Raw genomic sequence first — 16,253 nt, 5'->3', positions numbered from 1 at the left:
AATGCACTGAATAATTTAGAGTATTTAAACTGTGTTTTCTTTTTAGCACCAAAACGTCTTTTTGCTCCTCCTGGCACTTGACTGATATATCCTGGTGCAGAGCAGCTATGCTGATCTGTGTTGCAGTGCGCATAGAGATAATTGAAGTGCTGGATTCTTTTTTCTCTTCTCCTTAGTGATGCTGACGTCTCTAAGCTCACTGTCCGATATTGACGACAGCACTGTTGCCCAGCTCATAAAAGATTCACGCCAATTTAACGACCTCTGCTTCAGCCTTTTGCCACAAGCACCGACTCAGATATCTGGGATTTTTTTATGATGGCCTCGTAGTCGCTGAGTCAATGATGCATGTAATAAAAGAGTGTTTTATTCTGCTACGGCAGCAACATTCAGGCAGACCAGGAAGTGAGGTCGATATTAACAATATCTGAACACGTTGAGGGAATTGCACACATTAACAATGAAAAAAATCATGAAGACTGAAGAGTCATTGGAATTTTCTAATTGGATGTTTCCTTTTTCTTTATTAGTGCTGCAGCAGAAGGTTTTTCTGCAGCAATGCAGCCCTACAAGCCAGTGTGCAGAATCCAGGGGTCCCAGCAGAAACAGCAAGAGAGTTGCTGACAAATTTTATGTGCTTTCCCAAGGATATCTGTTTGCAGGATTGATTTCTGATACACAGAAAAATTGCACTGCAAGAAGTGGAAGTCATATAAAACATGAACGATCCTCTGACTAGACAGCTTTACTGTGTGCTGGTTTCTATTTGTTTTTCATTACTCTTGGTCTCTTTTTGCTTTGCTGTTCCTTTTTTTCACATCTCAAGCAACAGATAATTTTTCAGCTTTGAGCCTGTCAGAATCTGTGTCCCAGAGCTCGCATCTCAGAGTCAGTAAGGGATGCTGGGAGAGCTGCAATCTTAACTCAAACTGGTTCTGCATTCTTTGTGCAAATTGTATTTTCTGTACCAATAGGTGATGGTTGATATAGGCTCTTTATATAGCACTCTCTTTTCATAGTGCATATGCATGAGCATTTAACAGGCTTTCTCAGCATGGGTACAGTGCTTCCCCAAGGCCCAGAATGAAAATCCAATCTCCTCGTGTTTACAGTGAGCTCAGGTCTTATGTACAGACTGGATATGACTGGAAAATCTGCAGTGTGAATGTACTGAGTCTTCAAAGATATTTTTGGGGGTGTGGCAGACAATCATATGGATGTTTGCCATGTATCTTACTGTGTGAAGGAAACCCATGCATGCTGTTTTTATGCAGTAAGATGTTGGTTCTGATTTGAACCTCTCACATTATGCAGCCTCACATGGGGAAGTCTGGTATCTGTAGTCTTTACTGTCTTAATTACCTCCTTCCCAATTTATAATGTCTATAATGTCTCTAAAGCATTTTGGACCTGTATTCCTCAGAATCATTTTTGGGCCCTGAGATGATCCTCACTTTCTTATAGTCACAAAGCCTAATTTCATACATTTACTTCTGAATAGCAAGGAGGGGTGTATGGGAATGAGACTATTCAAAACCCATCAGTCACTTTGGGAATAACAAATGATGCAATGTAATTTAAAGCTGATGTGCAAATGATCATGGCAACAACCATCATCTAGAGCTGATGAGGTGGAATAGAGGTGTTGTTCTGTAAATCAATACAAGAGCCAACACATTGGTGACCATAAATCAGTATAACTGGATGCCATTCAGCATCTGCTTGCTGGAAACTGATGAAAATGTTACAAGGAGTCAAATTATGATGGGGCTGTGAGCTCAAAATGTTCAGTCATGTAGAACAGATGTGCAGATGGAAACGGAAGGTTACAGTTGTAACCCTTGTTCCCTGATGGAAATGGGTGAGACTATGGGACACGCTCCTTTCATGGCTATTCACTGAAGCCCAATTCAATCACACGTTCATTCTTGACCGGATGGGCCCGCGAGAGGCCACTCTTTCTTTTAATAAAGCCGTCCTTCATTCTTGAAACGCAACTCTTCCTCATGGAATGCAAGCGGGGCATTCTGGTGATATGTCTCACTCATCTCCCTCAGAGAACTCGGGGTTACAACATTCCATTCATTCCTCTTTGGTCGATTCGCTCAATATCTCACCATAGGATATAGAAAGCGCCCCGATTGCTAGGCCAGTAACTGGATGGGCCAAAGGCATGTACACATAATGCGCACTTCATGAAGACATTCCCAGGTCACATCTAGGCAGTACAACCTAGTAAAAGTGTCAGGGCACCTCCATCCCTTTGGTGGAGTACGCCCACACAGATGAAGTGGGCTGCAGCACCCGACCCACATAAGACATAGGAATAGCCTGCATTAGCCAGCTTGGACCTCTGCTTGGACAAAGCTTTTAACTGTGACGGGCTAGCAAAACAAACAAACAGCTGCTCGCTTCTCCTAAATGGTCCAGTCCCATTCATGTACACCCGCAGGGCATGCACAGGGCTGAGCATGCTGAGCATGCTGAGCCGATGATGCTCTGTCGAGGAGAAGGGAGGCGGTTAAAATGCCTGCAGATCTACCGGGGAATCGCTGAAAGTATTTAAGACCTTTGATACGAACACCGGATTGGGGCACAAAATTACCTTGCCGTCACCTTCTGAAAACTGCATGCAGGCTGGGTGCATAGAGAGAGCATGCAGCTCAATCAGCTGCTTGGCTGTAACCAGCACATGCAGCAGGGCTGTTTTATAAGACAATGGGGAGTGGAGGCTCCATCCCGCGATGGTGGCGAGAATCTGTATGATGTACAGCAGGGCTGCTGTAGATCTCATGGCATTGCCAGAAAATGCGCAGTGTCACATACTCTTTTCTCTGACAGTACACAGTGCGCCTCTTCGTATGAACTCATGGTCACATCTGTGGCCGCAGGTGCTGCTGACCCTGCCCACCCTAGAAAGGGGAACTTCAGGGGGCTCTCACACTGATTCTGAGCCACACAAGCCGGGTCACCCATGGTTGGTGGAGATAGCTCTTCTGCTTTATGTGCCACCCTGGAATCTTCCCCTTCACAGAGGCCTGCTGTTTCAGACAAGGGGCAGATTTTTCATCCTCAGACAGAAATCTGGGCTTTGTGGTCCTGGCCCATGAGAGGTTTAATCTGGCCTCGCATAATGTGATCGCCACTATTCAGAGTGCCAGGGCACCATCCACTAGGTCATCGTATGACCTGAAGTGGAGAGTGTTTGAGAAGTCGTGTGTCGGACGTCAGCTTGTGTCCTATCAGTGTCCTGTTTCAGCAGTGCTCTCCTTTCTACAGGAGAAATTGGAACAAGCATAGCTTTTCTACTATTAAGGTAGACTATGCCTGGGTGATGCGGAGACATGCAAAGAGTGCTTGTATAACATTGTTGGAGATAAACGGGGAGCCTGAAGCACCCCCAAACACTCCCTTCTCAGCACGTGTTTAGGCCAGCCAAGTCCTTCTCCTACCCTGCGGGGCAGTTGAGGCTGGTTCAGAGTTGGGGTTTTAAAGGATGCCATTTTCATGGGTTGAATCTCTGGTTTGCGGGCCTTTGTTGCATGCTTTGATCAGGGGGTTGTGGCTGTCTGGTGGCTATTGCTGACCAGTTGGGCATTATGGGTCTTGGTGCAGCTCCTAAGAAGGTGGGCCTTGGTTTGCTGAGCCAGAGTGAACAGCGGTCTCTTGGAGAGGAATGATGTAAGCGCTTCGTACCCTCTCTTTCTTTGCCTAAAACCACTCCTGCATTAAGGTGACAGCAGGTACAGAAAGTCCCGCAGGTTTGACGGCCTGATCCAAGAAATACAGCTTGTCCTTCTCAGGCATTGTGGCCATAGTCAGACCCCACAGTCAGACTCAGGCCAGCGGACTGAGCTGAGCAGCGCAACACTCGTAGAATCAGGTTGGTGACTGTACGGATCTCGGTCCAGATCATGTTTACAGATCTGCCATTATGAATGGCCATGGACACGTCCTCCTCCAACTCCACCAGGAAGGACAGGAGGAGCATTGATGCATTCATTGCGTGCCCCATCTGTGCCGAAGATTTGTAAATCTTTTAAAAAATGAATGCATTGAACCAATCCGCTTTATGTTGGATCGCCAGGGAGGCCTCCACATGGGCCACCATTCCCTTAAAGTCCACTGACGTAAAACTATAGACAGGGCATGCCGTATGGCTTGTTCCAGAATCTGGTACCAGCGTTGTGGTTCCTGTCTAATCTCGAGCGTTTAACTTGTCCCGGGGAGACAGAGGTCCAACCATGTCAAGCAAACGGGTGCCCATTTTCACAGCCAGTTCAGCTGGAGATGTTAGGCTCATCACAAACCTCCAGGTAGTCTGAAGGAGGATGCTGTAGCATTGGGTCCTCCCAAAACATTAATTTAAGAAGATTGCCCGCCGATGGAGATAGCCCGGACAAAGTTTGAGGCCATGCTCGTAACCCGCTGACACTTGGTTAAGCACCTGCTTAGCGTGTACATAGCTGATACAGACCAGGCACATGGGATTGGTATCCCTTGTGGCAATGGTGAAATCCGCAGCCGCTGGGCCAGGGGCATGACAGGTTTTTGACCTTCTTAGCAGAGGCCTTCACTGGTGAGTGAGGCTCAATGAAGGTGAAAAAGGCAGATTAGCCGTAATTTCGATGCCCCGCGGATGAATTACAGCTCTTTCTGTAGACTGTTAGAAGAATTCTGGGAGTGAAGAGGTGAAGAATGAAGGACCGGATGGGTGCAGGGGTCTTTATTAAGAGTGTATTGAATATGTAACTTTCTGCTCTAAAATACACAAGCAACGTGAAGCTTTGAATCCATAATTAATTTCAGCAGTGAATGGAAACATCTTCATCATGTCTGTGTAACCCCAGCCTGAGAGACGCTAGCAGAAAACAATAGTGGTGTCACAGTACACAAAACCACAAAGCTGCTGTTGAATGTGCTGTAAACGTCTGTTGTAGGTTTAACACATTAGATTCAACTGAGCAAACAAGTATAAATTAGCAGAATTACAAATGAGTATTATTTGAGTGCAAGCATTATGAAGAACTAGGATTTTACTGTTTTGTCAGAGGGTTTCACTATGTTCTCATGCTCTGATCTAAGTGGTAAATACACTTCATACGCTGCCTAACCTTGACTATAGCCTTTCCCCAATCCCAAATTTATCCTTGATTAGACTAATCTTTGGTCTCTTTTTTTTTTTTACCCTGCCTTTTTGAGATTTTAGTCCCCACTATGACCTAAATACAAAACACACTCTAAAGCCTCTAAAGCCCAGTTCTAGCTGTGAAGCCCTGCATCAGACCTCCTATAGGAGTAGGTCTGATTAAATGCAGCAGCTGGCTATTGTGCAGTGCTGCTCTATTTCGTTGCAGTATCAGCACATTCCTGCTGGAGCAGCTAAACCACTGCTGTGTACAGATCTGCTTCCACACATTCAGAGTTTCTATATAATATGACTTCTACACATTTTAAATCAGAGGCTGCATGATCTGCATGATCCATTCATATTATTTGGAAATTGCAAAAATAAATATGCATGTATACAAATATGTCACTCTTTATCAGTTCTGTGTATTTGAGAGGCTGAAATAAAGTGAAATGTCAATAATCATTTATTATTAATTTTTTAGTATTTGGGAATTTGTTTCTTTTGATATCCACCCACCTGACTCTGAATGTTTTTAATGGTTTAAACAATAATAATGTTAACATGATGAATATGATTTAATATATGAACAAGTTTACAAATGACAGATATTTCAAAGATATTTGAAGAATTATCTCAAAGATGTATATGTTTTTTCACATTTGTATTTGGATGGCTGTGGTGGCTTAGCGGCTAAGGAGGCAGACCTATAAATGGAAGGTTGTGGGTTATACAGAACTGCAAAGGTCCCACTGAGCAAATTAACATCCCCACACGCTCCCCGGGTGCCTTTCTTGGGTTAAAAGCAGAGGACACATGACAATCACTTCACTTACATTTGGATTGTATTTTGCCGTTTGTCTACCTTCATCCTGCCGTGGCTCACGAACCACCGACTTAAGCCTAGGGCAGACAATTAAAAGGCTGAAAAGTTAGCAGCTATTGGTTGAATTTTACTTTAGCACATATAATAATTCTGCTGTCCCAAGGCTGCTTTATTTAAAGTCTGCGTTAGAGTGTGTTGTTGAGAAACGTGAGGTTACTTGACGTAACCCTGGTTCTCTGATAACATGAGTGAGGTATCTCACTATGGGCGTTCCCATAGTGAGATACCGAGCGAATGTTTGAAAGAGAACGTGAGGTTACTTGACGTAACCCCGGTTCTCTGATAACATGAGTGAGGTATCTCACTATGGGAATGCCCATAGTGAGATACCGAGCGAATGTTTGAAAGAGAACATACTAAATGTGCCTGAACTATCTGAATGATGTGCAACAAAACTTAGTGAGCTTGAAATTATTTATGGACGCTAATGAGAAAATGTCTCTTTTGAGGCTGGAATCTTGTCAGACACATATTACATGATGAAGTGTGATTTTAGCTATTTGCACTGCATTCATGATAGGCTTGTTGCTTAGTCAGCATGATCAGTTGAAGTAAAATTACAGTTAGTTCTGTTGCTACAGAGCCTGCTACAAAAACAAACATCGCAAAGCTGCTCTTTTGAGACATTTCTTGCGGCATGAGATGTGAAAAGACTCTCATGAACTAATCAGGCCCAAAGGAATAGCAAGTCTACAAACACATCAAAGCCACTCTATATATGCTTTGGTAATTAATTAATTTCTTTAAATCCTAAACCTTCCAATCATCCACGTTACATTCATGCTCATTATAAACAGCCTAGGGGATATTAGGCCAACTTTTCAGGGCATCTGCGGAACAGGCGTGGGCCATGTTCACTAGGGTAAGGCATCAGGATTTACATAAATAAATGACAATAGTTTGAAAATAGTGCCAAAGAGTTGGCATTTGAGTTGCGCTCAGTGCACAGTTCTTTATGACTGTCAAAAAAAAAGAACACTTTATGAGCAAGTACGTTCTCGGGGCAAAGGGTATAGTCCACTGTGTAACAGTCAATGATTTAATATAGTTTTTTCCCTTTCTTTGAGATCATGCAGTAATCACCCTCTCCCTCTCTTTGTCAGGATGATGAAGTGGTGCTCCAGTGTGTTGCCTGCATTCAGAAGGAGAATCGGAAGTTCTGCTTGGCAGCTGAGGGGCTCGGCAATCGACTGTGCTACCTGGAGCCTACCTCTGAGGCTAAGGTGGGACTAATTATAAACTCACAGATGCACACACACATATTCACCCTGACTAAAGGACTCCCAATGCACATCTTGCCATATACACTTAGGGTGCCTATTTCAAGCATGCCCTGACAGTATTGCCATAAGATAAATGCAGAGGTATGCAGAGTTATTTTTAATAAACTAGGTGCTAAGCAGATTCTTAATTTCAAGACTATGTAAGGTGCTATTAGAAGGTTACTGTTGTTACTGTTGAGCTGTTGTTGGGCCATCTGTGACATGGTCTTACAACTCTGAGGTTGTGGGTTTGATTGCCTGTGTATGATTAAGTGGTTTTGCATAGTGAGTGAATGAGAGAATAAACTTTAGAAGAAAAAAAAAGCACAGGGGTATTTTGGGTCTTGTTCACCTCGCCCTGGACTGTTGCAGTCGGGTCAGGAACTCTGCTCTCTGCTGCTTGGTTGCCATTTGGTGGATAAAAAGAGGGGAAGTGGAGGGGGCATACAGACTCAAAAACACTCACACAAACACACACACACACACACACACACACACACACACACACAGACAAAAGAGAGGGTCATCTGGCTCCCTCTCCAGGCTTTCCGGGACCTCCTCAGGAGGCACAGCCAAGAACACAGCAGGAGTGACCCTCTGGCCACCCACCAGTGCTGCGTCCCATACCGTGAGGTCTGCCTCTGGACCCAGTCAGATGCGACAGTACGGTGGTGATCTTCTCTGCGTCTTAGAGCAAGGGAAGAGCAGCAAAGTACACACCACCTGGGCAGCCTGGGCACTTCTCACAGGGGGCTGGAGATGGTGGTGGCCGTGTGCCATGGAGGTTGGTGGACGTTCTCTGCAGCAGGCGGGGGGCACTGATGCTGCCCTGCCGTTATGCTGGGGAACGTCCAGGCAGAGGATAGGCATGTCCGCGACCGTAGATGGGGAGGCGGATTCCCCACGAGGCAGTCCCAGCAGCTGGCAACTTCTCATTGCCCTGTTCCTCTTGTCCTCGCTCTGCCCATTCACCCACAGACTTTGCCGCTTCCTAGTTTTGCGGATTACCCAGGGATCGATGTCACACCGCAGCACTGCCCACCACAACCCAACCCTCATCCCACTGGGATGTTCTTGGGGGTCGTATCCTAGTCCTGGCACGTCTCGCCGCGTAACTCCCCGACCTCACGGGCGACCCTCCAGCGCGCCCTGCATGAGCCCGTATTCACCACGACTGGCTGAGCTCTGGTACGACTCCAGCTGCACCCAATTGTGACAATTATATTGTACTAGATTATATTATATTATATTGCATTGTATTAGATTCAAGTAGATTTTTGTGGGGACCAGTAGATGTCTGTTATGCAGATTTATCATGTATGAATGTGACAATTTTTCATGCACATTTATACGTTTCTGTGAGTTGTTTGTATAGATCTCTAGGTTTGTGTATTATGTAATGGACTGGTGGTCTGAATGGGGGTTCAGCTCACTGGAAATGGGTTAATGGGTTCCAAAGATAGATAGATTGATGGATGAACGAATATGTTTAATAGTTTAATTTCAGTTTTGAGATAATTTTGTCCCACTGCAGAGTATTTGAGAGCTGATTGATTTAGCACTCACCTCTTTTTACCATTCAAATGAAAGAGTAGCGTGACCTTGGCAACAAGTGCAATCTGATTCACCAGAGCCCACAATAAAACATAGAGCAGTGCTGACAATAGGAGGGTATAAAGCTGTCAGCCTAAAACATGTTCACGTGCACATAAATATACTCACATAAATACATGCAGACAAAAGAGTAGGGCAAAGAGAACCCCATAGTAGCCCCTCACAAACACACAAACAGTATCGGTTTTCATATTTTTTTAAAGAATGCTTTAACAGCGAGGATAGAGAGCTGGGTGCTCTTGCCATCGGATTTTACTGAGCTTGGAGTTTATGAAGCCGCTTATGTCCCTGGTGAGAGCAGCACAATGTGATTGCACATTATGGAAAAGCGTCAGCTAAATGCACCCAGGAGACAGGCTCCCTCTGCTTATTAAAAATAAAATATAAATATTATTATTTATTAATATAAATAAATATTTCAGTCATTTGATTCAGCAAGCTCCATCTTTTTCTCTTAAATCTCCCTCTTACCTGCAGACACAGTCACTTGGTCTGTTCTTAGTTATCCAGTTTTAATTTATTAATGTTAACATATTTGAATATGGTGTTAAGAGGAGTATCCAGTCCAAGCATGCTGCCAATACAAGTGTAACTGCCAGAAAGAGAGGGGTATATTCCTTATTTACTTATTTTAATTGCCTTGTCTGTTGGTGTAGCCACTGGATGTTCCAGTTTAACTCTATATTCTGTAGTGGGTCACACAGTGGCATCACGCTTCCAAGGTTGCGGATCTGTATAACAGATTTGCATGCTTTCCTCTGGGTTCTCTTGGTTCTCCCAACCATAGAAAAAATTCTGGATTGGCAACTCTAAATTGGCCATTTGTGTGAGAGTGTGCATGAATGATGTGTGCATGCTGTGTTTTTTTCCAGGGGTGGACTCCGACATCTGAGACCCTGATATGACTTAATCGGTATTGAATAGTGAGTGATTGAGTGAGTGTTCGATTTTAGAATGTACTGAGAAAATAGAGCTAACTCCAAATGCTGTGGTGCCACTTTCCACGGTTCAGCAGCCAAGAGAATGTGATATTGTTCTAGTTCTTTCAGTGTTCGACCAGGTGCTTAAATTAAGAAAGAGGACACATAGCTGCAAGCTGCCTTCATTTATCTTCAGGTCTTTCTCATATAGTCCTTACCCCAAACTGTCAGACTTGGCCTAATTTACTTGGGTCCAAATAATATTTTATAAAAATATACCATTATACCATTATATCAATAAAGTTTCCCAGATTTTTTGGGGTGCTTCCGTTCATCATTCCAGACCAGAGTTTCATGTTCTGTGTGTGTGTTCCTAATTTCCTGATTGTGTTCAGTTGTTCAAGTGTATAAATGTACCCTCATTTTATTTAGTCCACACCCGGTCGTTGAATTTTACCACGTTCTGTGTGTAGATGTCCATGTGCCATGTTTTTATTAAAATCCCCTTGTTCATGAGTCAAGCGAGTCACATCCTTCCTTCCAAGCCCTGACTGATCCCTGACAAATGCAAGGTCACTAGATTTCTGTCCACATTAAGTTCAAGTTCAAAATTAAAGAGATGCTTGTTGATTCCGGACCACTCTCCAACATTGATGGATCTTGTGTGGTGATTGTCAAAGAACAGAAAGTTCCTCGGTATATATGTAGAGGAGAACCTTTTCTGGGATCTCAACACCATCAAGAAAGGCCAGCAGTGCATTTACTTCTGCGAAGGCTGAGGAAAGACCCTACCACTCATTCTCACCACAATTTATAGAGAAACTATTGAGAGCATTCTGTCCAGCTGCATCACTATTTGGTTTGGGTACTGCAGGATTCTACACAACCCTCACATGCTTTTTCTTACTGAAGAATTCGGTCCCTCGCTGCCAGGCTGTGCTATAGCTTCCTTCCAAATGGGCATCAGACAACTGAACACTCAGGGACTCTTCTCTTTGAACTGACAAACACACATATCTCTTCTATGTTTAGAACATATTATCTATTACAGCATTTGCATTTTATTTCTTAGCACCTTTATTATTCACTGGTTTAGCACTTTCTGTCTTCTTTTTATGCCATAAATGTTACTCTTGCACTGTCTGTGTCCCATGTTTACACTTTTATGTGGCCTGGTTTGTTGACACATGCACTTTATGTCAGTATGCAACTTTGTTTTTAATATTAGCACCTGGCTCCAGAAAAACGTTGTTTTGTTTCTGTAGCTGAAATCACATAACCTTTTTCCATTAGTTTAGAGTGAAATTTTTGTGCTTTCTAGCATATGCTTGTAAAACCTGAGGTCATCTGCCAGTTGGGAAATCAAGATTTTTAATTGGAAAAGGCCACTGTCAGCAGGAAATGTTTAAATATTCATCCATTCATTCATTTGCTGATTAGGTGTATGCTGATGGGGCATGTCTTGTTATAGCGGACAAGATTAAAATCAATAAACATTTCTCAGTGATGGCGTTACCCACGAGAGCCTTCAGAATTCAAATGAAACACATAACGTAATTGAGTTGCAGCAGAAAGTCCCTTCTCTGTGGCTGTTGCTTGTAGTCATTATGAGAGGCCATTATTCATGTATTTTGACAGGTCTGCCTATATGTGGTTTTAGCATCTAATTGTGTTTTTTCCTCCCTTAGGCATTGTCACTGTGCTTTCTCAGTTTGTTGCCGTAAATCTGTCAAATGTGTTTTTTTTATTCCAATGATCCCTTCTCTCTTTAAATTGTTCCATCAATGAGATTCAATTGGGAAGTTGCTATAAATAAGACTTAATGGCTTAGTGCTGCTCTGTGAATGGGATGTATGTGCAGTATAGGAGCTGTGTAAGTCTCTTATTGTGAGAAGTTTCCTTGAAGTCTGCAGATCCCTGAAGTGATAGGAAAACATGCTGAAGCAATTTAATGTGATTTGGATATCCTTTCAGCTTCTTATCACTCATAGCTATATTTAGTATATGTTTAAATTACTTTTTTAAATTACATTTGGTCAAAACTGTGTAAATGACAACATCCACAACTTTTCCTGTCTTATCCTTAACCCTCCTATTTCTGAATATGCAAAATGTGTATATTATGTTATGGTTAATGCAGATGAATGTTGATAAGAATATAAGTAATATTCTGCCTTGTATTGAAACTAATTATTTCTTTCTTTTCACAGTATGTTCCCCCTGACCTATGCATCTGTAACTTTGTGCTGGAGCAGTCTTTGTCAGTGCGAGCACTTCAGGAGATGCTGGCTAAAACAGCGCAAAATAATGATGTGAGTACTGATCCCTCCAGCTTTTAACATCACTTTACCAATCAGATGCTTTTAGTGTTTATGTAAATGAAATTAGCTAATAGTATTATTTTGTGTGTGTGAATCTATGTTTCGTACAGATTAATTACTTATTTATGTAAATTATGTAATACATTTATTTATTCCACTAGACACACTAGATCCACCTGTCACGATCCGGTCCGAAAGGGGTTTCACGTTAGTCATGTGTAATGTTCCCTAATTTTCACCTGTGTCTAATGTATAAAGCTGCCCTGTTCGTTTCTGTTCGCCGTCAGGTCTTTGTTGGTTATGAGAAAAAAAAGGTACAAAAGACATGTTTGTATGTGTGTGTGTGTCTGTGTCAGAAAGTTACTTGACCTGACTTTTTTATATAACAAAAGTAGCATTATAACTATTATTATCAATATTATTATTATTATTGTCAAGTGTAATCTGGACTTCGAATTCTGTAGAAGGAAAATTGTAAGCCATTTAAAAATGATTCACAAAGATACAATTGGGCTAACTTAGATTAATAAACCATATGTCATAAGTGATCTAAGTAATAATGATTGTAGCACACAGGGAAATGGGCCTTCCAATTCTCCCATAACTATTCTGGATCCTGGAACGATCCTAGTGCTATTTAGACCCCAAAAGGAATATGCTTTTCAAACTGTAATTGAGTAGCGAATCAGTTGTGGATGATCCTGTCACAGTATTCATTATGTTGCAGATAACACTTAGCCTGGAGAAATGCCATTATGGATTTCAGCATTAAGCCAGATAGTCAATGATGCTTTAAACGATGACAAAGTTTAGAAATGAAAATAATGATAAATAAAAAATTAAATTTTCTCCTCCAGTGCAATTGGAATTCAGTTTTCCACGTTATGTTGCAGCCCTCGTCCAAATACCTGGACGTACATACTTTGTGTAAGTAACTTAATCTCCAAATTTAGCACTGCGAACTACGGTCAATCAGTTTAAATTGATTAAATGAGCCCCTTCTAATGTAAGCAAATTAAACTGTGAGCTTCATAGCGCTCGACTTGCCTCTGTGCTGTGGCTCTGAGTGGAAAAATGAATGCACTTGTCAAACTTTGCACTGTCAGGAGTGATCCAGTCTTCCAGTGTATGGTAATTACTGCAAATACATCTACTCCCTCCTCAGCATGTCTTTGTAGCAGGGAAGAGTGATGTTTTGGCTGGAAATCGTGCAAATTGCGAGAAAATTACTTTCATAAGAGTTTTTTTGAGTACAATATCCAGCTCAAGATCCAGCTAATGCTTACAGTAATTGATATAAAATAAAAAAACATAATGCCAAATAGTCATTTACATACATGACATGTGCCAAGGTCAATCTGCAGTAAGAAATTGTCCAAATTCATAGTCATGGTTGAAGGGATTGCTGGATAAGAACTGAATAATATAAAACATGAATTTGAAATGGACGATTGTACCTGATGGACTGTACCTGACAAACTAACATAGACTCCTGTTTTCTGGTTCCCTTTATGTTACACTACCAGAACAATTAAACTTTTGGGATTCTTATAACCCACTTTTTGTAGTCTGACAGTCTGCAGTCTGACATCATGCAACATCAACAGGGTATGCCCTACCTTGAATGAAATTCATGTAAACCATATGCATAATCAACAGCTCTATAATTTTTAAGAAATTCTAATGCTTTTAAGAAACAAATTAAACCGGTTCTGTTTTTTTCCCCCTCATAATCCAGTTAAAGTGCAAGGTCAAATGTACCAGACTGCAGAATGTGACAGTGATGTCCACTGTTGGTGTCTGTGTTGTCAAATGCCGTCCAGCTTGTATAAAGTCGGATGACCTCTGGCAGATCTCAGTGAGTGATGTACAGTGATATTTCAGTCCCAGCATCCTCTGCCAGTAAACCAGTGGTGGTCTGAGTACCCCACACTGTTTCCCCTGCTTTAGTCTAGAGCCCTTATGCTACAATGTCTGCCCTCTTTGAGGTTCCTTCTAGCTAAACAAGGTAGACTGTTGAACTGAGATAAAGGTCAACACTCACCAAACAACCTCTAAACTGACGTCTAACTGAGTCACCCACTGCAGCCTTTAGGGGACAAATTGTCTTTTGAGTTTGCATTTCTGCATTGGGCGGAGTAGCTGATAGACCAAGGGAAAAATGTTATGGCAAGTTCAGATTTTTTACTTGTTTTCATTGATTTATTTCACATTGCTTGCACGGTTTGGCTCAATCTGAAGACTCACAGACCTCTGCACACAGTAGGGCTGAGCATAGGCCACAAATCCCATGCCCTCAAAATGACCTGGTAGCTGTGTAATCTGTAAGATCTGATATTTCTCAGCAAAAACTGCTGAAGCAGGAGGGACATGTAAACGGTACAATGCTGCTGAGCCGAAATCATCCTTTGGCTGCATTAATCCTTGGACAGGCAGAATGTAAAACTGTCTGGAGGCCCTTCACCCTTAATCATAGTCAAGTGGTTCTTTGAAAAAAATACTTTTACTGCTTTATTGATTCGGGGTTATCAAGATATGAAGGTATATCAAGTGAAGTGATAAAACTGATCTGGGAGACATGAGCTTTAGTATGTTTCATGAAAGTGATCATTCCAAAATTCCTAAGACAAAAAGATGTATAAGTTCAGAAACAACATAGCTTCAAGGAGGTTATTTGGAGGCAGAATTTGCCAGAATGACTGATAATTGCTGGCACTAAAGGTGAAACATGACGTATGTGAAAAGTTAAGGGTCGGATCTGATTGAAGTAGGTGTACTGCATAACACATCTCTCTCTTATCTTAATGCTTCCTAGAGGCTTTTAAGAAAGGTGAGTAATCCCATAGGTCAGTCAGAGGGAGCTTGGGGAGAGGAAGAACGCCTTTTTTCCCAACCCCGGCTTGTGGCACTCGTCCTCTCCTCCTGTGGTGGAGTCTGCCAATGCGTGCTTTTCCCTACCCCCCACATCCCCTGGGAGCCTTTGCTGCACATTTCCTCAAGCGGCCAATGAAATGTGTCTTGTTCACTCCATTGGAACAGATGCTCGCTACCTGCCTGACTGCATGCGTTCCCTCTGACTGCTCCATGAATGCAGTAATGCAGTGCTGTGTGTTACAAGTTACAAATTTTGCTCCAGCTGAAGGGATGGTGACCCCACAATCCGCCATTATCCTTTGTGCCAGTATAACTCTTTGCTTTGACTATGTGTTCTTGAGTTTTTACAAATATTTCCATTGCACCAGGGTGAGTAGATAATGAGGAATATTTCATTTTGGGAAATTTGGTGTAACTTGCTAGAGCGATGGTCAGGTTTAAAGATCAAATTAGAAGAAGGTTCAAGTGGGCTGCTTCATTCACAGAGTGTGTCTTGTCTATGAAAACCTCTCATTCACTCTATAATGAAGCTACTGTGAGCGCAACAGTAAATTTGGTGGTAAACAGCTAAAACTATGACCTTCTGGGGGGATGTAGCCCACTGGTCTGATCTCATTGCATTCCCTGAACTACCTCATTGAGAACATGACTTTTTTCCATCCATTTAAAATGTTTCCAATGGTAACATTTTGGGTAGGGCAAAGATTTCCTTTTCTGTAATCAATCAAGGTCTCACTCAGATTTGTGTCTTTTGTTTTTGCGCATAGGCAGTTCAAGGTGGAGGCCACAGGACGCTGCTGTACGGTCATGCCATCCTGCTGAGACACTCCTTCAGTGGAATGGTAAGAGCTAACTGGGCCATGAATGTTCGTGAGTCTGGTCTGTTAACCGACTGAATGTAAGGAGATATTTTTATATCTATTCCTCAGTACCTGACATGCTTGAAGACATCCAGGTCTCAGACGGACAAGCTATCCTTTGATGTGGGGCTGCAGGAGGACTCAACAGGTAAACACATGCCGCCCTGTTGATGAGCTCAACTGACTTTGTTATGAACAGTCGCTGTATCGAGCATGATGTCTAATATATGATATAATTTTTGTGAGATTTGGAAGCTATTGTAAGTAGAAAATAAAAGGTGGAATAACTTCATAATGTAAATTGCCGGTTAAATTGAAGGACAGTTGAAAGAACTTTATGTGAAGCATTTAAAATGTGTGTGCAGGCAAGGCTGACTGTGCAATG

At 42.3% G+C, this 16,253-nt stretch overlaps 1 protein-coding gene across 22 annotated transcripts in view; it reads left to right on the top strand.

Moving 5' to 3' along the window:
* LOC114789246 (ryanodine receptor 3) overlaps positions 1-16,253 on the top strand; it is a 140,583-nt gene that overhangs the window by 12,227 nt on the left and 112,103 nt on the right. For 15 of the 22 annotated variants that reach the window (XM_028978487.1, XM_028978521.1, XM_028978632.1 and 12 more), the window contains exons 2-6: positions 7,121-7,240; positions 12,024-12,125; positions 14,950-14,964; positions 15,776-15,850; positions 15,938-16,016. In XM_028978487.1, coding sequence (XP_028834320.1) covers positions 7,121-7,240; positions 12,024-12,125; positions 14,950-14,964; positions 15,776-15,850; positions 15,938-16,016 — 391 coding nt within the window. The remainder of the gene's footprint in view (positions 1-7,120; positions 7,241-12,023; positions 12,126-14,949; positions 14,965-15,775; positions 15,851-15,937; positions 16,017-16,253) is intronic. The other 7 variants (XM_028978615.1, XM_028978549.1, XM_028978478.1 and 4 more) reach the window with 1 other exon arrangement.

Source organism: Denticeps clupeoides, chromosome 1 (genome assembly GCF_900700375.1).
Source record: "Denticeps clupeoides chromosome 1, fDenClu1.1, whole genome shotgun sequence".
Lineage (NCBI taxonomy): Eukaryota > Metazoa > Chordata > Actinopteri > Clupeiformes > Denticipitidae > Denticeps > Denticeps clupeoides.
This window is presented reverse-complemented; position numbering and strand designations above follow the sequence as displayed.